The sequence below is a fragment of the Mustela nigripes genome, chromosome 7 (assembly GCF_022355385.1).
Source record: "Mustela nigripes isolate SB6536 chromosome 7, MUSNIG.SB6536, whole genome shotgun sequence".
Taxonomy (NCBI): Eukaryota; Metazoa; Chordata; class Mammalia; order Carnivora; family Mustelidae; genus Mustela; species Mustela nigripes.
Window position 1 is genome coordinate 18,817,548 of NC_081563.1, and position 23,995 is coordinate 18,841,542.

General features: G+C 38.3%; 1 protein-coding gene across 2 annotated transcripts in view; it reads right to left on the minus strand.

Annotated features, from left to right (window-relative positions):
- The window catches only part of DNAJC27 (DnaJ heat shock protein family (Hsp40) member C27), a 29,665-nt gene that overhangs the window by 4,045 nt on the left and 1,625 nt on the right, over window positions 1-23,995 (minus strand). The window contains exons 2-6 of one of the 2 annotated variants that reach the window (XM_059405253.1): window positions 17,421-17,503; window positions 13,732-13,801; window positions 9,292-9,456; window positions 8,521-8,643; window positions 2,996-3,156 (exon numbers count right to left, since the gene is read on the minus strand). In XM_059405253.1, coding sequence (XP_059261236.1) covers window positions 2,996-3,156; window positions 8,521-8,643; window positions 9,292-9,456; window positions 13,732-13,801; window positions 17,421-17,503 — 602 coding nt within the window. The remainder of the gene's footprint in view (window positions 1-2,995; window positions 3,157-8,520; window positions 8,644-9,291; window positions 9,457-13,731; window positions 13,802-17,420; window positions 17,504-23,995) is intronic. The other variant, XM_059405254.1, reaches the window with a different exon arrangement.

Below are 23,995 nucleotides of genomic sequence, written 5' to 3' on the forward strand. Positions count from 1 at the left end.
CAAACAATAAACAAGTAAATAATATGTTACAGACAAGTAGAGAAAGAAATATCATGTGGAGTACCGAAACACCAAGAAAATGCCTGGTAAAAGGAGGATCCACGGAAAGGTCCTTGGCACAGAGCAGGCATCCAGCAAATCTTTGCTGTCTGAAGCGATGAGGGCACGGGGTGATCAGGAAGAGCCTGTGGGGTGGGATTCTGAAGGAGATGGGGAGACACTGGGCCACCGGGAGAGAGCCGGCAGAAGCGAGGAACTACGAACAGCATGGCCGTGGCATGAAGTTCTGTGAGGGCACTGCTGGGGGTAACAAAAACAAAGTTGGCCAGGAAGCACTGACCAATAAGGGAGGGGCCTTGAAATCAAAACAACAATAAAAAAGTAGACTTGATAAACAATGACATCAGTAAGTGTTTCATGACAAAAAAAGGTGCTGAGAAAGCTGATTTTCGAGGTTAGGAGATTGTTACGAGAAGCCAAGCACAAGTACAAGAGTCTGGATCAAGGGAGGCTAAGGGATGACACACAGGAAGAATCGGCAGAAGCAGGTGACAAGCTGGACATACAGGTCAAGGAGATGGAAGAAAAGGGGTTGAGATGAGTTCCAGGGTCAAGGGGATGCTAAGCCTCAGGGAAGATGGTGACACCATTGACCAAGAAAGGGACGCTGCACATGGGGGTACTGGAGAGCTCCAGCGAGCTCCTGAGACCAAAGAAGAAAGAAAAGAGAAGGGGAACATTACCCATAAAGGAAAGGGGCAGTAAAGTGAATCCCAAAGACCAGGAGAGCTCCGGGAGACCACCTCTCCCTGCTCTTCATCATCCTCTGGTGTTAGGCCTCCAGAAGCTTCTAAGTATCCAGTTCCTCCCCTGGTCAGGTGTAGTTCTGTGTGTACCAGATAGTTTTATTTCCCACCTTCTTTTTGTAATTCAGGTTTCCAGTTATGCTATTAGCCTGGATATGGCACTTTCCCAAACGCTCTAGTTTTTCTCCTTTATGTTTTATCAGAAGGATTTCTACTCGGCTCTCCGAATTAGAGAGATGGTCTGTGATTGTCTTGCGGGTGATGGAAAATCTTGGGTGTCTACTTGGAAAGACTGAGGTCACAAGGCCATGTTCATAGTTCTCTAGGCTTGGGCATGTATTCTAAGGCTTTTTCTGCTTTCTGCTCTTAAACAAACCCTGAATTCTCTTATTCTCCTTCATTTTTTTTTCTTTAAAGATTTATTTATTTATTTAACAAAGAAAGAGAAAGCGACAGAGGGAACACAAGCAGGGGGAACAGGAGAGGGAGAAGCAGGCTTCCCGCTGAGCAGGGAGCCCGACGCGGGACTCAATTCCAGGACCCAGGATCATGACCTGAACTGAAGGCAAACACCTAATGACTGAACCACCCAGGTGCCCCTTGAATTCTCTTGTTCTAAAATATGCATGGGGCTTTTTTACATAGACAATTCTGATATTAGCTAACAAGAATCATATTCTCCCTCTCTGAAGAAATCTGAATTGCCAGAATTCTTCACCAAAATAACAATGTATTAACAAATACATTTACAAAGTAACAAATACATTAATTCTGCTGAAGCTGAAGATTTTCTTAAAGTTCAAGAACAGTAAACATGATACTGAACAAACATTAAAACTCTTTATAACTTCAAAACACTGTTTCTAGGTTCTGTTCAAGTGAGCTCACTGACATACAAAATTAGTTCGATCGACCCAGAGAGAGGTAAGAGGAGCACATGTTTATATTGGTCAATGAGAGAGAACTTGTGGAAGTCCTGTATATTTTGGTAGATTCCAATCAATACAGATAGTAAATAAATAAGGAACCTGAAGTTTCTTTTTCCTTAATAAACACTGTACTAAGTTAATAAGTTTCTTTCTTTTAGAGCCAATCTCCCTTGGAGGTAAACAGAAGATGTTAGAATGAGACTATGGAAATCCCAAAGGACATTTAAAAGACACCAATTAACTGTGCTATTTACACAAGATCATCTGAAATGTTCGTGTGTTTAAAGCCTTCTCTGTAAGGCCTGGCAAGTCGAGGCGACCAGTAACTGTGTTCTTCTTCCCCTTCCCTCTCGCCTTCTGGGCCTGAAGACAGACTAGGAGACCAAACTGGAAAAAAGAAACTTAACGCCACTGGTATCAACAAGATGTTTCAACACGTACTTTTGTGTGCGTGTGTGTGTGTGAATCAAGGTGACAAAGTAGAAAGGGACAAGGTTGGGGAGGAAAGTTATGGTGCAAAATAAAAAGACCTGAGAACGCTTACAATTACAATAAAAATCATAATATGTATAGTAACAGAAGCATCCTATTGTTAAAAGTTATATAATCATACCGAACAAGGATTTATTCTTGCACAAGCAACAAAGAATAGTGATTGTATTTGTCTTCCTCCCAAATATTTCTTTTGGCTAAAGATAAAACCATTTAACATAAATTCATACACAGATGAGGACCTAGCAGGATTCTGAGGGCCATAGAAAGAGACAGAGCCAGGCAGACACACAGTGTTCAAGGTCAAGAACCAATTCTACCACTAACTCCTAGGGTCCTTGAACATGTGTTTAGTCTCGCCGAATTCCAGTTTTCTCACCTATAAAATGAAATGTCTGGAGAAGCTGCTAATATCCTTTTCCTCTTCTAAAATTCTATGATTTAAGATTTCTCTTTTGTAAGGTATTTTTTTAAGGTTACATTTGCTTCAAGGCTCCTATTCAACACAGACAAAAGCAGAACACACCATTACCGAAAGTATTCATGCAAATACACTGCAGAGCTCCTTCATCAGGCCACTGCGTCCTCTACTTGTTTCTCTGGCATTCAATTAATTCACTGGAGAAAAGTTATTACATAAGCTAATGCATTTCCACACATCTTCATATTTCCAGTCAATGACAAGAAGATATATCAGACCTACGATGTTGGCAGCTGAGTTTTTCCCCAGGACAGAACTTGGAACGAAGATCCTAGAGCACCGCTTACCTTGAGGCCCCAGGTTTGACTCCCAACATGTCCCAACTGTCTTTACTGTTTCGAATTCTGCGAATGGTGTCTGCTTGTTCTTTGGTGAAACTAGCATTGCTATTCGTGATAGGACGTTTCCCTCCATTTTCACATAAGTCAACTATGGATACATAAAAGGTCTGCAAAAAGAAATCATCCCAGAGGAGAACTGATTTTATGAAAATAGGAATTTCCTTTAAGCATAACTTAAAGAATTTTAATATATTACAATAACTTAAAATTCACCATAAAGCAAATATATAGTTTGGAAGGTTTTTTTCTTTTATCTTATATGTATGTTTATGTGTATATGCACAAAATACACACGCTTGTGTATTTTTTTAACACACAAAAGTATAAGGAATAAACTTTAAATGGCTCATAATCTTCCTCTCAAATAACACTCTTGAGGTGAAAAGGTAGTAGGTGAACACTGTTAGAAAAATTCAAATAGTAAATGAAAGTGTAAAATGAAAACTGTCTTCCTGCCCCTCAAGTTCCTCTCCTAGAAGTAACCATTGTTAATATTTTTGAGTATCTTCCCAGAAAAATTTTCTATCAGAATACCAGTATATCAGGGCACCTGGGTGGCTCAGTGGGTTAAAGCCTCTGCCTTCGGCTCAGATCGTGATCCCAGGGGCCTGGGATTGAGCCCCGCATGGGGCTCTCTGCTCAGCAGGGAGCCTGCTTCTACCTGCCTCTCTGCCTATTTGTGATCTTGGTTTGTTGAATAAATAAATAAAATCTTTAAAAAAAAAAAGAAAAGAATACCGGTATATCCATCCCTACACTAAAAACTGACATAAGAGAAAGCAGATTAAACATACTGCTTAGCTCCTCAAACTTTTTCACATAAAAATACAGAGGCACCTGGCTGTTTTAGTTGGTAGAGTGTGCAACTCTTGATCTTGGTGCTGTTGGGAATAGAGATTACATTTAAAAAAAAAAAATCTTTTAAAAAATATACCTTGGACTCTTTCTCTAGAAAGTGCATATAGACACTTTCCTCATCCTTTTTAATGACTGTTCAGTATTTCACTGTGACTGTATCTTAATTTATTTAACCAACTCCCTATTTCCCCAACTGACAAGTCAATTATTTCTAGGTGTTGCTATTACACACAGTGCTTTAATGAATACTCTGTGTGTGTGTGTGTGTGTGTGGGTGGGTGGGTGTGTGTTTGCACACTTGTGGAGATGCTGCTTTCAGATAAATTCCTAAAAGGAGAAGTACTAAGTAACAGTGTAGAGGCATTTTGATTTTTGATTTTGACAACTGTCCTACAAAATGTGTCAGTTTACACCATCACAGGGTCCAACACTCTATTTCTCTGTCCCCTTGTCACTATGGGGCATTCTCACACAGCTTCACTTTTGCCAAACCCATGTGTAGCGCACAGTTTGGATTTAAAGTTTCTGTAAGTGAAACTGAGTGTCTTTTCATACGCTTAGTGCCTTTCCTTTTTCTCTAAATTGTTCAGATTCTTTGCCCATTTTTTTGATGTTTTTCAAAGCGAAAACTATTTTTTGATCCTGCTCATAGTTCAGTTACTATTGTTGGAAAACTTTGCTCAAAAGTCTCATTTAATACACTAGACATCTCTTCTTCCCTCCATCTCTTTTTTAATCTCTCTTCTTTTTCAGATATGTCTATAATTCCTGTCATTGTCCAAAATTTTTCCATTTCTCTTAGACTCCTCCTTCTTATCTCCAGTAATAGCTAATAGACTTGACAACCTAAACAAGAAGGCTGATTTGTGAGCAGGGTGCCAAAGGAAAAGCCACAAGATAACAAGACAAAAGAAGAGTTAATGTGATTAGTCTGTCTTACTCTGCTCACAAAGTGAAAAAGACAAAACTAAGTTCCTTTCTGACATAGTGTCTAGAAGTGTATAGGAAACAAAGAAAATATGAATTAAATTGAGTCAGCAGGAAAGCACTGTTTCTAAGCGTTTGCTTACATAGTTTTTTTTTTTTTTTTTTACATTCCTTGTTAGCCTGTTTTTAAACAGACTGTTTTATCCCTGAGTGCTACCCTGGATTTATCTGAAAGGATAAAAGCAACCTAAAAGTCATCACAGTTCACTGATGTTTGCTTGTGTTCTGTATCAGTAAGGTTTTCTTCTAGTTTATCAGTTAAACTAAAATATAAACCCTCCCAGATCTCTGAGGACACAAGCATTCACTGGTAGCACACATGGTTTAGAAGCGCCAGCTGTGGTGTGGTGTACAAAACAGGAGAATTGAAGTCAAGGGTCTGTTTACATTCCACATCTGAGTTCCAGCCATGATGGAGTGACAGGGACCAGGCTAGAACTCCTGCCATAAACTACTATGAAAATGGACAGATAGAGCAAGAAACTATTTCCAGGTAGTGGACAACAGCAAGCACAGTACTGCCCCTCAGTTTCTACCTGGAGCCCATTTCCTGGCCATGTCACAGAGAGCTGGTCTGAGCAGTCCCACAGTCCCACTGAATGAAAGAGACAGAGATCAGAGTTTAAGGATACTGAAGGGGCTGGAATCTGCAGAGCAGGGCATTGGAGAGGAAGGAGAAAGGCAGGATTGGGCCCCAGAAGTCCATGTGACGGTTCCCCACTGGTCTGTAGCTGCGGCCCAGGCTATAAATGCACCGGGTGAGATCACCTGAGGTTGACCATGGGATTGAGAAGAGAACCAATATACTAGAAGTCTAGTGGTGTTTTGGAAAGAGGCATTCCAGGAACAGTACAGTCTGACCTTGCTAGAGTGCAGACATTGCTTACTATTTCATTGGTATCCTGAGTATCTAGCTGAGATACCATAGAAAGACTATGGCTTGGTAGTAAACTCATCCTGACAAAACCGAAAACCAAGAGCTGACAAGGTCTAAAAGGAGACAGAATTTGAAGGTTGAGTTCTACCAGATTTGAAGGGCTTAGACAACAATTTGGGCTTCCTTCAGATCCTTGCTATGAAAGCAAAAAACCAAACCCATGCAAATTCAATGTAATCTGTTGGTAACTGCCCGCTGAAATTAAGAACCAATATTCTGCTGAGGAAAATAAAGAATCTAGAGCCTCTACAATGCATTATTCACAGTGTCTTGGTATTCAATCAAAAATCACTATTCATACAAAGACACAAGAAAATATGATCCATAGTCAGGCGAAAAAAAAGAAAAAAAAGCTGTCAACAGAAACTGGGCCCAAGATGATTCAGATATTGGACCTAGCAGACAAAGACTTTAAAGGAGCTATTATAAATATTTCAAAGAGATAAAGGAAAACATAGTCTTAATAAGTGAACAGATAGAGAATCCCAGCAGAGAACCAGGATCTACACAAGAAAATCAAATCCAAATCCTAGGACTGAAAAGTATGGAGTTGAAAAATTCACTCAGATTTAAAAGCAGCTGAAAGTCAGACCAATAGAGACTATATGATCCAAAATATAGAGAAAAAGGAAAGAAAAATAACATAGTCTCAAGGACTATGGGACAAAAAGAAATGGCCTAATACACATGTAACTGGAGTCCAGGAAGGAAATGAGTGAAAATAAACTAAAAAAATTTTGAACAAATGATGATAAAAAACACCTACTTAGCTCTCCGAGAAACTCAACAAATACCAAGCAGGATAGATATAAGGAGAATCACATCTAGTCACACAGTCCAAAGGCAAAAGCCAAAGATAAAGAAAAACTCTTGAAAGTGGCTAGAGGGGAAAAAAATCCCCAACACATTATGAACAAAAAACCAAGAGTACGAATGGGTACTAACAACTCATGAGTTGCAAGAGAGGCCAGAAGAGAATGGACTACATCTTTCAAGGGCTGATAGAAATTTAATCTTCAACAGCTGTTATTTATACCCTTGGACAAGTCACTTCAGCACTCTTAGATGTTATAAAATCTGAAATGAGAATAAAACCTGCTACACACTAAATCTCAAATGAGATGAAACACGTAAACTTCTCCAGAATAGTAAAACACTACTCAAATGATCAAGTACCGTTACTGCACATAAATAGGTACAAACTCACACAGGTTCATGTACTCAATAGAACAGGATGTGGCAAGCCAACATCAACCTTATTTGGTCTTGAAACAGAAGCTATGATGCCCGATTCAAACTGTCAGCCAAGGATGAAACCTGTCTTCTAATACGGGCAGTGACACCTTAAGAGAAAGAAATTCAGCATAAAAGATTAAATAAAATCCCACTCAATAATTAAGAACAACTCTTTAAAGTATAGCTACATTATTTGAAATGCTAAAAATTCCCAAAATATCAAGATATATTCAGAAGAGAAAAAATGCATAATTCATGTCACCACTTACTTCCAAATGTATCTGTAATCAAGAGTTGACTTTATAATTTACTATTTTAAAAAAGCCTTGTTCTGGGGGTGCTTGGGGGCACGGTTGGTTAAGCATCTGAATCTTGGTTTCAGCTCAGGTCGTGATCTCAGAGTCATGAGATCAAGCTCCACGTCAGGCTCCCTGCTCAGCTCGGGAGTCTGCTGGAGTTTCTCTCTCTCTCCGTCCCTCTGCCCCTCCTGCTCATGCTCTCTCTTTTTCTCTCTCTCTCAAATAAATAAATAAATAAATAAATAAAATCCTTTTTAAAAAAAGGTCTTGTTCTGGGCACCCAGGTGGTTTAGTTGGTTAAGTGTCCAATTCTTGATTTTAGCTCAGGTCATAGTCTCAGGGTTGTGAGGTCAAGCCCGCATTGGACTCTGCGCTAGGCACAGAGTCCGCTTCAGATTCTTTCTCTCCCTCTGGCCCTCCCCTCTCCTTCTCTAAAAAAAAAAAAAAAAAAAAAGTAAATAAATAACCTTGGCCCTTAAAATTATTCAAGATTAGTAATTTTTTAAAAATCACCATCTATTCAGGTTGCAATATGAGTACACCCTTCCATTGTCTACTTGGTGGATAGGACCTTATTTTTACGTGTGATTGGCGGGACTCTGCAATGCCAGGCTCCTATTCTCTAACTGTGCCCTTGCAAAATAGGATTATATCAGCTACAGCAAGGCAATTTCGCCAAAGTAATCCTTCCATCTACCTATTCATGCAAATGTAACACCATTAACCAAAGGGAGTTCTCAAGAAAATCTTTGTTCTATTATAAGTAAGTATATTATAACAGTTGTTAAACTTGATGATCATCAGAAATCACCTGGAAAGCTTTTTCAAAATATAGATTCTCGAGCTCCAGCACAAGCACTAAGCTTCCAGTAGTTTTAGAGCCTGGAAATCTGTATTTTTAAGAATTTCCCAAAGTAATTCTGATGATCAGCCAGGTCAGGTCTCAAGTACACAGCAGGCAGATAGATACCACACACACACACACACACACACACACTCTCTCTCTCTCTCTCTCTCTCAATCTTTTTCTCACCAGCTTCTGAAAAGAACAAGCTTATTCCAATGCGAAATTCCTATTACATTTTTGCTTCTCATAATTTAAACTAAAATTTGGCATGGTCAGCCTCGGAACAAACAAAACGATGCCAGCTTACCTGGAACATCTCATTGATTCCCTCTCCAGTCTGTGCTGAAGTTTCAAAGTACAGGAAGCCTTTGCTTTCAGCCCACAAACGCCCTTCACTTTCATCTACACAGCGGTGCTTGGTACAGTCAATCTGAAACAGAAATTTGGGGGACAGAGAGAAGACCCCAACCTTGATCCACTAGCACAGGCCCTGTGAGGTTTTCATCAATCTTTTACTGAGGCCAAAACTACTCTTACATGAACTCCAGCACCAGTATATACAATTACGAGGACCAAAGGAGACCAAAAAATTGCCCATATTGAACACAGACTGATTTTCTGTGGCAAAATAACAAATGCCTGCTCCCGCGCTTCCCACTTTATCCTCGAAGAAAACTGCTCACCTCAAATTCACCTCTGTGAAAGTTGGCTTCATGAGGTCTCCCACACTCAAGTCTGTTTTCCATTCCTTTCCATAATCCATGCTGCACACCTAACTACTGTCCCTTCTCTAATCAAGGCCAGAGTGTAATTATTAGGATCCCCTTCTCCTGCTCTGTCACTAATACCCTTCCCCATGTACAGCACCAGAAAAAAATGGATAAATACCCCAACATATGGGAATTTCTGTTTTTATTCTTTGTTTTAGGGATGTATGTTTTGAAAATCTGTTGATTCCTATAGCATAGAATAAGGATTTCTTTCTTTCTTTTTTTTTCATTTGTTCCCCAAAACTCAGAGCTGCACTCTTCCCATAATAGATCTGGAAAGTTGAGCATACAATGTCCAAAGCAGTTACCTTGTTGGCACACACTGCAAATACAATATTTTCCATGTTTCCGTGAGGTCCAAGATCCTGCTTCATCTCTGCCAGCCACGCATCAAGGGCGTCAAAGGAATCTTTCTGCCCAACATCATAGACCAGTATTACACCCTGTGTATCCTTGTAAAACTCATTACGAACCTTCACAGAAAAGAACAGATGTGCAAATTGGAGGTTTTGTGATTTTATAATATATCTCACCATCATTAACATAACAAAGGGCATTCTTTTGTGCATACATAGTATTTGCTATTGTATCTCAGTATCTACTGGTCTTTAGAGGACTTTTTATAAAATCAAAGTAACATGATAAGAAAAACCCTACGAGGACAAGGTCTTGTAATGAACGTAACATTAACATTCCCGCCTCAGCCCTTCTCACCTCCAGCTCCACTCCCTAGAGGCAATCCATCTTTAATTCTTGTTAGTAGATCTTAAAATAACACAAATTCTATAGAATAAAGCTCTTCTCAGGAAGAATGAAGAACTTCAGGCAAAAATGACACAAGCGTCAGCAAGAGTTATGGCCATTTATGTACCAGAGCCTGGAGCAGACTCCCTGGGATGCTGGGTAGAGCTTCCCTGACTCTAGGGTCTCCACACTAACTTCAGAACTCCAAAAGCAGAGCCCCAGTGGTGTAATGGCTCTAGAGTCAAACCTGGGGTCACTCTTACTTATTAGTTGTGTGATTTGGGGCAAGTCACTTAACCTCTCTGCATCCGAGTGTCCTCATCTATCAAATGGGGACAGTACTACTTCCTTCACGGGGTAATTCCGAGGATTATATGAGATGATGAAGGCAGAGCGCCTACAGTGCCTGTGAAACAATGTCTATTTATTTGCATCTTCTGCCTTCGTTTCTCACCCTCCTCTGATGGTCCACCTTCAATATTTTGGCTAGAAATGGCAACTCACTTCTGGGGCATATCTATAATTCCAGGAAGAGGCAGCACGAAGTATAGGGCACAAGAAAGTGGCAGAGGAAGGATCAGTCGAGTGGGTGCGTAGTAACATTGACAAACCAGGGGTTTCAGGCCAAAACTCCAGTAAGAACCTTGACAGAGGCCATGTATTACTCATTCGTCTCAGAGAGTCCAGTCTGCACATGCCCATACCAGTCTGTTGTAAGAAATGAAGTCTTCTTACACACATCAGGCACGAAATTTAGGTTTCTGAGTATAGACAGATGCCTGGGCCAAGACGGCAAATGGCTATTAATTTGTAGAAACAGAAGCAGTTATCTCCTAAATTAAAAGCAATTAAATCAGAAAGAATTGAAGTGACGAGCAGCAGGAGTCTTCTCCCCTCAGTCCTCAAGGTCCTCAGCCCACCTGCAGAAGTGAAAATGGGCCTCTGGCTTCTTCCCCGAAACTCTTGCTGCCTTGGCTCCCATACGCCACGCTCTCTAGGTTCTTTCTCATCTGGTCTCTTACCAAATCCTCCTCTCTCCATTGCTCCCACGCCAGCTGGCTGCTCTAATTCCCCTAATCCCACCCCAAACCCTCAGCCTTTCTTTTTCAATCCTTCCTTCCAACTCAGACAACAAAACCACCTGCATAATTTCAGCTGGGAGAAGCTCCAAGGTGAGCCTTTTCATCTGTGCTTCCAGAGCTGCTTTTCTAGTTAACTCTAGACTCTCCCCGCTCAATGTCTTGCTGGAATCTCAAATCCAATATGTACAACAGGAAACCCTCCAACTTATTCCCTCCCAATCTTTTCCTTCCCTTGAACTTCTAGTGATGAAAGGAGCACACCATTCTTTGAGCCGTGTGGATTGAAAGTCTAGTGTTCACCTTTGCTGCTTTCCTCTCCTTTTTCACTCTGCAGGTACAAACAATCCTCTGCCAGATTTCCTGCACCTGTCACTTCCTTTCCATTTCCATGTGCCAACATTACACTACCTCTTGACTACTACTGCAAGAATTTTCTAAGTAACCTCCCCAGCAACATAATACACATTACATATTTATCTTTTCGAAGCCCTGGTTCAAAAATTCTTTAGTGTTTCCCTACTGCCAACCCCTTAAATTTCAAATTCTTTTAACTGGTGTTGAAAGCTTCTGATCAGTCCCCCACCGGCTTCCCAGTCTTATCCTTCTCCTACCTCCTGTCCTTCAAAGTGGATAATCTCTCATTCCCTAAACCTCCCCTGTGTTTCTCTAACTCCGTCTCGAAACAGACACCTCTTTATCTTTAATCTTTCAAGTTTAGCTATGACACTGCATCTTTCATGGAGTTTTTCCTGCCCCACACCTTATCATCTAATCCCGAACCCCTGCCAAACAGAATCTAACCCCTGTATCCCTGAAATACCACAGCCTTTGTGCTTCTAGTAGTGCCCATATTACTTCCTGTCTGGTGTTATAGTTGGTAGCATACACAGCTGCCTTTTCCAGTAGGCCGCAAGTGACAGGCATGTGTCTTGATACGTCTGTCTTTGTGTCAGCCAACAGGGCCTACCAGGTGTAAGTATTCAAGACATTTTAAATCAAGAAGAGCTGAATGTAGGGAATGTAAGCAGAAGTCAAAGAATTTCAAAGTGCAAATTATGCTATCCAGAGGGAGATTTGCGTGTAAATAGAGGTTTAGGCAAGCCTCATGGATTTCTCTTTCAACGGACTCAAGTTCAAGTCTGGGCTCAGCAACTGGCTACCTCTGTAGTCTTAAGTAAGTGGTTTTACCACCTCCAGCTTTGGTTTTTCCCATCTGTAAAATAAAAAAGGAGAAGCCTCAATGGTCCCCCACAGCTTTCTTACTCTCAGCTCCCAAGACAGCTCTCTGATGTTAGTCCTGGAAGTCTTGCAGCATCCAAAGTTTAATTAAATAGGATGCTAAGGGAATTGGGATTATTTCTTAGAGCAGGGATGGCAAACTTTCTAGCTTGTAGGCCACAGAAAGCTGTTAGTTTAATAGCACTCAGGCCTCAAGAACTTTCTACAGACTGTCTAACTCATACCAGCAAGTCCCAGAATGATGTGTGCATCAGTGGAAGCAAAATTGCTGTTAAGACACAGGCCTGGCATTCCCTCGCAGTCCTCTCTTTGACACTTTCCTCTGAGAGTGCTCTTTCACATGCTAAGCAGACGGGCCTCTCTCAGTAGGCCCTTTGGGTAAACCTGTTGAGAGGACAGATGACAGTAGTAGCTTCAATGGAAGACAGGCCGCCAGGATGGGGGGAAGCCAGGGATCATGACAATGGCTACAGACGCTTCACCCACTGTGTGCCGAGCAAAAATATACTTTGGTCAGTTTGGGCCTTAGGGAGAAGATGGCTTTGGTCTTGTCAAAAAGGAGGGTTTGAGCTATGGACAAGTAAATATTTGACAAAAAAGAAAAAATTGAAGCTATTCAGAGAAAAGTTACTTCAGAAGTGGTGATTTCAAGAAGCTTCTATTAATTATACTGTTATCTTTTTGAGCTGCTGGGGGGGAAAGCTATTGTAATTTCAATTTGCATGGTAAGACGTCCAGTGTCTAATGACAGAAAGTAAAGAACACTCAGTGCTTTTCACTAGACAATATCTGGAATGTTGTGCTCAGTTGTCATCTCCCCATTAGCTAACTAGAGGTTATCTACAAAGGATGTTGAGAAGCCTAGCTAGGGCAGGGCTAGAAAATATTTTACCTGAAAAGGAGCAGATTAACAAATTTTAGAAAAGTTCCATTGTAGAAGCACAGACTCAGTCTATGTTGTTCTAAAAACAAGCCCAAGATCAATAGTGAAAGTCAAAGGAAGGAAGCCTTCAAAAGGGAGTTGTTAATCTAGAGTTTTTAACAGTGAAAAGGATGAACTTGTGAGACAGTATGACCTCATCATTAGAGACATTCATTCTCCAAACTATTACAGTCTGTACAACTCAAAACTATCCTGTGTATCACATCATCCCTGGATTCCCACCAATCTACGTACTTCTTACTTATCCATCAAAGCTTACTTTAAATGTTGCTTCCTTCAACAAGGCTTCCTGTCCTCCCAGATACTAGGCTAGATATTAAATGCTCCCAAGCATTCTGTCATTTGTTTAATATCCGTCTTCTTTGACATATTTATGTTCCATGAGGACAGGGACTGTGTATTACCAGCATCCAAACTGACACACTGGTATGCGGTGAATGAATGGCAGCCATCGATCAGGAAGGTATAAAGCATAAAAGCAACAGTCCTTTGAAATTTAAAATGTCTTATCTAAGTGTTTAAAACATTAGCAATGGAATTTCCTACCACTATCTAAGGGGATGGAACAAAAGACCAACAGGTTTCCATTCAGTTAAGGCTCAGAAAGGAAGCCACACCCACCAGCTAAATTCACCTAATTTTATACATGATTTGCATACTGGTAGTTTCTAATAACTCGGGATCTTTCCCTAACCCACTGACAATACTGGACGCAGATTTTCTCAAAAAGTCTTTCTTACCTCATAGAAGAAGGGATGGCCAGCCATATCAAAGATGTTAACTTTGATTTCTCTGTCTCTGACTTGTACCCTGAAATGTTCAAATGGAAACAATTCCAAAGAAGGTTATGGCTTCTGCATTCCCATTGAAATCATTTATGTCGTTTATTAATTTTAAAAAGGTATGTGTATGAAATTTAAAAGAGGCTTTCATAGTGCCTCTTCTTGAGAACAGATAATCATTACAACAGAAGCTGGTAATTTGGCAGATCATCTTGCCCTCCTTATTTTCAGAACACTGAGCCCACTGTAACAAACACCTTCATTTACCTTCAGCTTGCCTCAAGATACTTCAGTCCGTACCCCTTAACTGACAAAAAAAAATACTTATGCTCATCAGTCATATCTATGCTACTACCATGGAACTAAGAAAACCGATGTGGGACAAGTAGGACTGAGAGGAAGGAAAACAAAATACTTTATTTCACTTAAGAAGACATCTTCATTGCTAGTGGTTATGCTGGGTTACCACGTAGAACAGTAACTAAAGTGTGTGATCTTCATTGAGCAGAAGCAAATCAACTTGTTTTCAAAAATTTTTAAATAGAGAAAAGAACAAAAAGGAAAAATAACAACCATTCATATTAGAATTAAATACTATTCAACGTGGTAGCATATTTGCATCTTGTCCTTTTTATTTTTTTCCAGAAAAATCACTACTGGTAAATAAATTAATGAAGTATTTTAAGTATTTCAAACACTAAAAAAAAATACAAAGATGAAAGTTTAAAATTTATCCCAAATCCTATCACCCAGAAAAAAACCTTTGTCAATATCGATAAACATCACTACAGTCTTCTATGCATAGATATGACTGATGAGCAGAAGTATTTTTTTATAAAAATGGGATTATCCATTTTAAAATAAAAAGTATGAAATGTACTTGTTACTGAATTTAACAAAAGAAAAGGGAACTGAAGTGAACTAGAATTATTGAACTTTAAATACGTTTCCTCATCACAAGAAATATTTCCTGAAAGACCCCTCTAAGTTAAGAATAGGAATTATTCACAATAAATTAACAGGGTAGAATCATTATGTTTTTAAGTGACATGTTTCAGTTTGCACAACACTGACATGAACCCCTCCTCCAGGATACAAGGACATCGGTGCTTGGTCTCATTGTCCCTGTACGACCTCCTGGTTTGTTTATTGTTATTATCCCCTTGTCCACATCTATAATATCCACTTTCTATTCTGAAATCATAATTCCTACAGTTGTTTTATATTACTTGTAGACGTAAATTAAGCTAATCATTTCTTTATTCCTGAATTTTCTACCATATTTCATCAATTCCAAAATGCATATTTGCTTTCATTTTAACATCTGTGAAATCAGGATCCATCTTACAAAAGAGGATGTGAGAATAGCAAACAAAATAACAACAGAGCCTGAGAGCATCTGGAGAAGATCTGGTATAATAATTTATACTAGAAAATTTTGCCTTAAAGAGATAGCAGCTGACAGGGGATGTAACTAAAGGCCATAAAGTAAAAAATGCATTCACACATTGAAACTGAAAGAGGTTAATTTAATTCAGATGCCAGACAGAGGCAATTACTTTAAGAAAATTGGTAATTCATTACCTCAAGGTTGTGCTTTCCTAGATTATGGCCTGAAGACCACCTGTATCATTATTATGAGAGACTTTTAAAAATGCAGATTCCTGTGCCCCATCTCAGACCTGGCAAATCAGAATCGTGGTGGGCAGGTCCTAGGAATCTGCATTTTTACAAACTCTACAGGTAATTCTTCAGCATGCTGGAATTTGAGCTTCGCCATGTTGGAAACAGGGAGGATGGAATATGTATCTATTATTTTGTGGGATTCTTTTTTTTTTTTTTTTTTTAAGGTTTTTTTTTTTTACCTGACAGAAAGAGAGACAGTGAGAGTGGGAACACAAGCAGGAGGAGTGGGAGAGGGAGAAGCAGGCTTCCCGCAGAGCAGGGAGCCTGATGTGGGGCTCAATCCCAGGACCCCGGGATCATGACCTGAGCTGAAGGCAGCCACTCAATGACTGAGCCACCCAGGCACCCCTTCCCTGGGATTTTTAAACTTGGAATACTAACTTTTGTCCGTCTCTGGAAGTAAAATTCACACTGTGAGTCTGAGATCTGCTGGAAGCCATGTAGAGGAAGATATAAGGTGGAGAGAGATGGAGCAAATGATCTGTCTCTATTCTGTCCCTGGTTCCAGCAATCTCTAAGCCCAGCATCCTTATAACTGGATTATGTGAATTTATTAATATCCTTTATTTATGCTTATTATCATTATTATTATTATTATTATTATTTTGCTTGAGCTGGTTTGACTTGGGTTCCTCTCAGTTATAGCCTCCTGATTCACCATGGGACAACCATCTTTCCCCCCAAAACTTTCAGCCCGAAATAGAAGAGTCTGTTGACTAAATGACCACAGTTCTATGGTGTAATATGGTAATACTCATTTCTTAGGGGAATAAATTAGCTACTTATATGGATTCAAAACAGAACTGCCTGAAACAGGATCTCCTGCCCTATCACTGATGAAACTCTGTGTCCTGAAGTACAGATACACCCACCCACCACTTCAGTCTACCTTCTTGAAAGCTGCCCTCATGTTCTAATCTTGCAAACTTCCTCTTCAGTCCTAGCTTACCTAATAATACATAGTTTTTGAGTATCTACTCTGTACAAGCACTGTACCAGGCACTTGGGGATGACTTATACTAATAGCCCCTTCTTCGTGGAGCTTATAATCTAGCAGGAGACATTTAACATATAAAAATAACGACATGTGGCAATTTATTTTAAGTACCATAAACAGCATAGAAAAGTTTAATATTTCTGTCATTTGCAACCAAAAAGAGTCCTCACTAATAAAGGAGCTTATTCCAAGACCTCATGGGAACAAGACCATTTCACATCTTGGAAAGTCTGACAGATGGAGAGATGCAGGGAAAGGACTCTTCAGGTAGACAGAATAAATAATGGCACTGAGACCAGAAAAATATGAGGACAGTGCTGTAGTGTGGAGGGAGGCTAAAGTGTGTAAAGGAATGAAACAAGAGGGAAGAAGAGGCAGCTTAGGGCCAGAATAGTAAGTCCCTGAAATTCCACCTTCCGGGAGAGTGCTGTGTACCTCGATTCTCTGCACTGGCAGTATTATTTACTGCTAAAGTAATCCTACCTCCCCAAGCTCAACCCACCCTGAGTCACGTCCAGATAAATCCCCACTTCTTCCCAGTTTTACTTCTCCCAGATCATTTTCTAGATACCAATAGGCTATAAAGATCATAAACCAATAAATGATGTTGTCTGGGAAAATTTTCCACATAATATATATACTTTTTAGAAAGAATATCTCAAAATGCTCTACAAACACATTTGCTAATAGGACCTATTAATACAGACATGTGTATTAAAGGCACATCTGTCAGTTGAGTTTTACATTAACTTGCTCATTGCTGCAGACCCTATACCTAAGGGAGGGCCTGGCAAAAAAGAATGTGGTCAGTGATGAATACATTATATGATCACTACATTTCTGTAAAGGTCTTTTATTCCAATCTTTCCTGATTTATTTTCAGAGCACCTATTTCAAGACACATCATTTTATAGGAGTTCAAAGGTCTATGTAACTTACAAGCCCCAAAAAACAATGTACTTACTTTGTGACTCCATAGTCAATTCCAATGGTTGCAAGATATTTAGACACAAATCTTTTCTCACAGTATCGTTTTATAATACAGCTCTAAAAAGGTTAAAAAAAAATGCAGGCTTTTAGTAAATACACTCTGGAAACATACAATATAGGAACAGTTCATCATGGTTTCTTCACTTACCACAGTGAGAGAGAAAGCATTTTCAAAGAACCAAAACAAATGATAAAAGTGAAAATTTTAAGAAAAGATTACTTAAAATTACTTAATTACTTCCCTAGCACCAAGCATGCTTTCAGTTTAGTTCTCCATCCTTGTGCTCTTTTCTTTTGAAGACTTACTCTTATGCTTTCAACAATACCACCAAAACGTTTAGCGTTGACCTCCCTTCTCAAAAGCACATCTATACCTTCAATACTAAGACTACTTTCTACTTGGGTGTCCTGCTGTTACCTCAAATTCGACATGTCCCCAAATGGCCTAATCCTATACATAAAAACAGTTCATCCTGCTGACATCCTGATTCTGTTAACACCACCATTTTCTCAACCACGAGGATCAGAATATTAAAGCCACGTTTGATTCTGAGCCTTTCTAAACCTTCTGAAGGTTTCCTGCCTCCTTCTCATTCTAATTCCCACTTACACCTTTTGGGTTTAGATTCTCAACATCTACTAGACAACAGTAGGAAATTCTTTATTGGTCTTTCTGCCTTCCTTTTGTCCCAACCTCAGTCAATATGGCACACCACTGACATTTTTCACTTCCCTAACTCAAAAATCGTCAGTGGTTTCTCAGTGCCAAGTTTGAAACCCAAATTCCTTTGTCCTTTATTTAAGGTCCTCCATAATCTGGCCCTAATCTGCATTACCTGTCTGAACCCTTCTAATACAAACTCTCCATTTCCGCAAAACTCCTGGACACCTGACTTCCTAGCTTTTGTCATGACTTACCCTCCAGTTGGAATGAGCTTTCTCCCTTCTTTCCAAATCTTGACTTGTCCTTTAAGGCCCAGCTCAAGCTCTGAGCTCCAGGTTTTAAGAGATCTTGCCTGCATCTGAACTCTTCCAATACTCGATACACAGACTAATATACACACATATATTACACACACACCCCAGCAGTCATAAATGGCTTTGTATTGTAAGTTATCATTTCGCATGTACATACTCACATTACCTCTTCAGCTAGATGGTAAACTATTTGAGGACAACAAACGCTGGTATTTTACTTCTATCTTTTTGCTCAAGCCATTGAAATTTGCTCAGTGCCAGTGAAAACCAATTTTAAAAGACGTGTATATTAATAACAACTCTTAGCACTCATGAAACTTACAATTTACTTGGGAGTGCTAGTAACGGAGTTTATTTTGCTCAAATCCTTCCCCGATGAATGTTAACCTAAATTATATAGGACAGTTAATTTAAAAAGCAGTTAATAAGCTTACTGTGAACTAAAGGAAAAATTTCTTTGGAGTGACTACTGCTAAGAGGCTATACTTTTAAAAGCATTTTATAGCTGGAACGCACTTCACAAATATTTTCTCTCACAATAGCTTGGGAAAATGAATATAGCCTTTTTCTAAATTATTCATGAGATTAAGAGGCCTGGCAGTCCTTTAACTACAGTACACTATTTAAACACTAGTTATAAGTATTTCACAAGACACATATTTAAGTAATTGTATTAATAACCACTCCCTATTACATAAATAGGGCTCCTGGTCCTTAGACTCTTATAAGCTCTTACAAGTTAAATAACATAAATATAGAGAGAATGTTTTGCTCTCACTATTTTTCTTAAATAGATTTTTAGGTACTTTTCTCTTTTTACACAGATTCAGTTAAAATCTTAACAGGTTTGGGCCTCTGTTTTTAATAGAATTTTCCTAAAATTCATATGAAAGAACAACTATCTGGGAAGAACTAATCAAAATATGAAAAAGAGGAATGGGGCAGGATAATAGAAAGAAGAGGGAAGCTACCTTAATAGATATTAAAATACAGTCTGAAACCAATCAAGACAATATCATATTGGTGTAAGAATAGACAAATAGGTCAGTAGAACAGAAGAGAGAGCCCAGAAATAGATTCTATTAAAAGAAGAGAGTTTAAAAGTGACCAAGGTGATTATTTAAAGTTAAGAGGAAATGGGCAACTGGGTGGCTCAGTTGGTTAAGCAACTGCCTTCAGCTCAGGCCATGATCCCGGACTATCAGGACTGAGTCCTGCATCAGGCTCCCAGCTCCACGGGGAGTCTGCTTCTCCCTCTCACCTTCTCCCCTCTCATGTTCTCTCTCTCAGTCTCTCTCAAATAAATAAATAAAATCTTTAAAGTTAAGGGGAAAAGAGTGATTTATTTGGTAAAATGCTACTTACACAAGTTAGGCCTTTCTCTAAATACAGAATAATTCAGATGAATTTGTGATTTCAAAATTTAAAAATAAAACAACAAAAATTTCAGAAGAAAATGTGCACCAACACTTCTCGGCCCTTTGGTTAAGATCAAGTGCAAAAGAAATGTGCAACATATGTACAATCTTAGGAAAACATTTTCAACCAAGAAAGGAAACTCAAAAAACATAAAAGAAAGGACAGGAGTGTGGGGGTGGCTTAGCCAGTTAAACCTTTGGCTTCAGCTGTGATCCCGGAGTCCAGGGACTGAGCCCCTCATCGTGCTCCCTGCTCAGCGGAGAGTCTGCTTCTTCCTCAGACCCTCCCCCACCTAATAAATAAATAAATCTTTAAAAAAAAAGGAAAAAAAAAAGGAAGCAAGCAAAGACAGGCACAACTGAGTATATAAAAAAAAATAGTAATAGGGGTACCTGGATGGCTCAGTGAGTTAAGCGTCTGTCTTTGGCTCAGGTCATGATCCCAGGGTTTTGGGATACAGTCCACATCAGGCTCCCTGCTCAGCGGAGAGCCTGCTTCTCCCTCTCCCACTCCCCCTGCTTGTGCTCCCTCTCTCGCTGTGTTTCTCTATCAAATAAATAAATAATTTTTTTAAAAAAGAAATAATAATAACAAAAGCAATTGTATGGCAAAATATTTGTAAAAAATATTAAAAGACAAGGACATATCCAGACAAATATTCATTACTTATATGACTGGCAAAAGTTATTATCTCTGATGTCCCTGAACCAGAAAAATTGATAAGACACATTATCCAATAGAAAAATAAATAGGGAATATAAATATACAGAACAGCAAATCCAAATAGCCAATAAGCATATGAAAAGGTGCTCAACTTCATCCGTAATCCATGAAATGCAAATTAAAGTAATAATTCTCACTAACCGGACTGGGAGTCATTAAAAGAATGACAACACCTGTGTTGGCAGGGATATGGGAAAAAGGGTACCTCCATACCATATTGTTGGTAGAAACACAGTTTTTTTTTTTTTAATATTTTATTTATTTATTTGACATCACAGAGAAGCAGGCAGAGAGAGAGGAGGAAGCAGGCTCACTGCTGAGCAGAGAACCCGATGTGGGGCTCGATCCCAGGACCCCGGGATCATGACCTGAGCCGAAAGCAGAGGCTTTAACCCACTGAGCCACCCAGATGCCCCGAAACACAGTTTTTTTAAGCAGAGTTGGCAATAGCTATGGAAATTTTAAAATATGCTCTTGAACTCAGCATTCCACCCCTGGAAATCTAGTCTATAGAAATTAGAAAACCAGTATTTACGTGTGTACATACACACACACACACACACACAGGGAGTATTTATTGCAACATTGTTTGTTAATAGGGGAAAAGCTGGAAATGACATGAATTCTCATCAACAGAGGAATGCTTGCATATTGTGGACTATATACAAATGAAAAAGAGTAGAGCTGTACCGGATTACTTGGAGGGATTATCATGTCTATTGTTAAGACAGAGAAGTAAACTCCAAGAAGTATATACAATATTGTAGAACATTTGAAAACTCAATTCAACTAATTTAACAGGAAAATATTTATTAAATTTGACTGGAAATCTAAAATTAGGGCAAGCTTCAAAGTTGGATGTTACAAAGAGTCTGACCCTAGAGGACACTGAGAACTGGACTGGGTCTTTGGAGTAGGTTGACTGCCAAGGCAGAAAGCTGAATCAGATATACACAAAGACCACAGAGAACTTTCAGGATTCTCCCATAGAGAAGATTAAGCCCTTGGAAATCCCCTTTTTCTTACTGAATTTCTAGAACCTCTAAAACAATGCTAAGTAATAAAGGAAAATAGCAAGTATCCTTTTCGTACCTAATTTTAATGGAAATAGACCTAGCATTGTACCATTTGCTATGATGTTTGCTGTTCGCTAATAATAAATATTGTCTTTCATATTTAAGTAGTTTCATTTTATTCTGATTCTGCTTAAAATTTTTATTAGGATTGACTACTTGATTATATCAAATGTTTTTCTAGTACTGAAAAAATTTTCTCCAGTAGTCAGTTAATGTAACAAATTATGTTGACGAACTTAATATCGAACCATGTTTGCATTCCAGGGATAAACTCTCCTTGCTAGTAGTGGATTATTTTTGATATACTACTGAATTCTATTTGTTGATATTTAAGAAATTATACATCTCTCTATACTTGTGAAATTGGCATATACTTTTCTGTTTTGATACTATATCAAGTTTTGCTAGTTAAGTTACCACGACTTCATATAATAAACTGGAGAGCTGTTCACCTTTTTCTTTGCCTTAAAATTATTTAAAGCTTAAATAAAGTTTATTCATGAAGCCATCTGATCCTGATACCTTTTAGAAGGATAAATCTTTTCATTGTTTTTCTAATCCTTATTATGTGTCTAAGGAATTGGATTTTCTACTTCTTTTTGAGTCAGTTTTGGTCATTTATATTTTGCTAGGAAGTCCTTCATTTCCCCTACCTTTTCAAATGTGCTTCTACAGAACTGGATGTAATATTTCCTAGTCATTCTTTTAATCTCTTCTAGTATATGATTATGTCTCCCTTTCAGTACTAATCTTGAAATTTTTCATTCTCTATTTTCTTCTTAAATAGATTTTTTAAGGCACTTTTCTTTATTAATTTTAATTTTCCAAACTTTCTTTTGGTCTATTTTGTGGCCTTTTCCTAATGTCTTAGGTATTAAGTTCCTTTTGAAATGAGATATACCATATTACAAAATTCACACTTTTAAGGTATACACTTCAGTGGTTTTTTGTACACTCACAAAGATGTAAAACCATTAAGTTCCTTTAGTTTTTCTCTCTCTCTTCTTTAGAAATGAATAAGATAATGTGTTTTCCTTTGACTACAGGTTTAATTTTGTCCTAAAGTTTTCAGTATAGACTCTCTTTACCTGCTTTCTAGTTATTTTGTCATTTGTTTTGATTTGCCCTTTAAGCCAAAGATTATTTACTAGGGTATGTCTTAATTTTTAACTTAAAATTGTTTATCTTTCTATATTTTCCAAATTCTTTAAAATGAATATGTGTTACTTTTATAAGTAAGGTGCTTTTTTTTTTTTTTTGAGAGAGAGAGAGAGTGTGTGAGGGGAGAGGAAGGGTGGCGGGGGAACAGAGAGAATCTTAAGGAAGCTCCATACCCAGCATGGAGCCTGACATGGGGCTCAATTTCATGATCCTGAGATCATGACCTGAGCCAAAATCGAGAGTCAGATGCTTAACCAACTGAGCCACCCAGGTGCCCTGGCAATTTTTTTTTAAGTTACATTTAAATCTTTGATTCACCTAAAATTCATTTTTGAGAAAGCAATGCAAGAGGAATCCACCTCACTCCCAAACAGTAAATAGTTGTTCCAGCAGTATTTATTAAATGGTCCCTACTTTCCTACCACTTTACTATATTTGTTATAAATTTCCTTATGTGTTTGGATTTACTTCTAGACTCCAGTCTATTCCACTGATGTCTCTCTATGTCCTTCTCAGCATCAATAGGAAAAACTTGGTAATTTAAAATATGTTTTATTATCTGGTAGTGTTTTCTTTTCTTTTTTATTTTTTTCAGTTTTCTTAGTTATTCTTACATTTAATTTTTCATAAGGACCTTAATACTTTCTATTATATTCTGAAAGGAAAAAAAAACTTATTTTTATTTTAACTAGTATTTTAACTAGGATTGAATTACATTTGTAGATTATTTTAAAGAACTGACATCTCTAAAATGTTGAGTGATCCTAATTAAGGGGAAAGTATATCTTTCCATGTGCCTAAGAAATTTTATGTCACTTTGTAGAGCTCTGAATTTTTCTTTATATAGGTCCTACCTATTTCTTCTTGAGTTTAAGCCTAGGCATTTTATTTTGGCTGTTCTTGTAAATTAAAATAATTTCTCAATTATATATTAAAAATACTATTTAATATACTATAGCTGTTAATTTTTGCATATTAATTTTGCTTTACTGAATTTTCTTATTGTTTCTCAAAGCTTTTCAGTTAATTCTCTTTAAATTTCAAGATAAATAATCATATCATTAGCAAATAGTAATAATTTTGCCTTCTCCTTTCCAGTATCTCCTATTTTTTTTCCTCTTGTCTAATTCCATTGGCTAATAAATATAGAACAATGTTAAAAAAATGTGACACTGGGCATTTTGGGCTATTT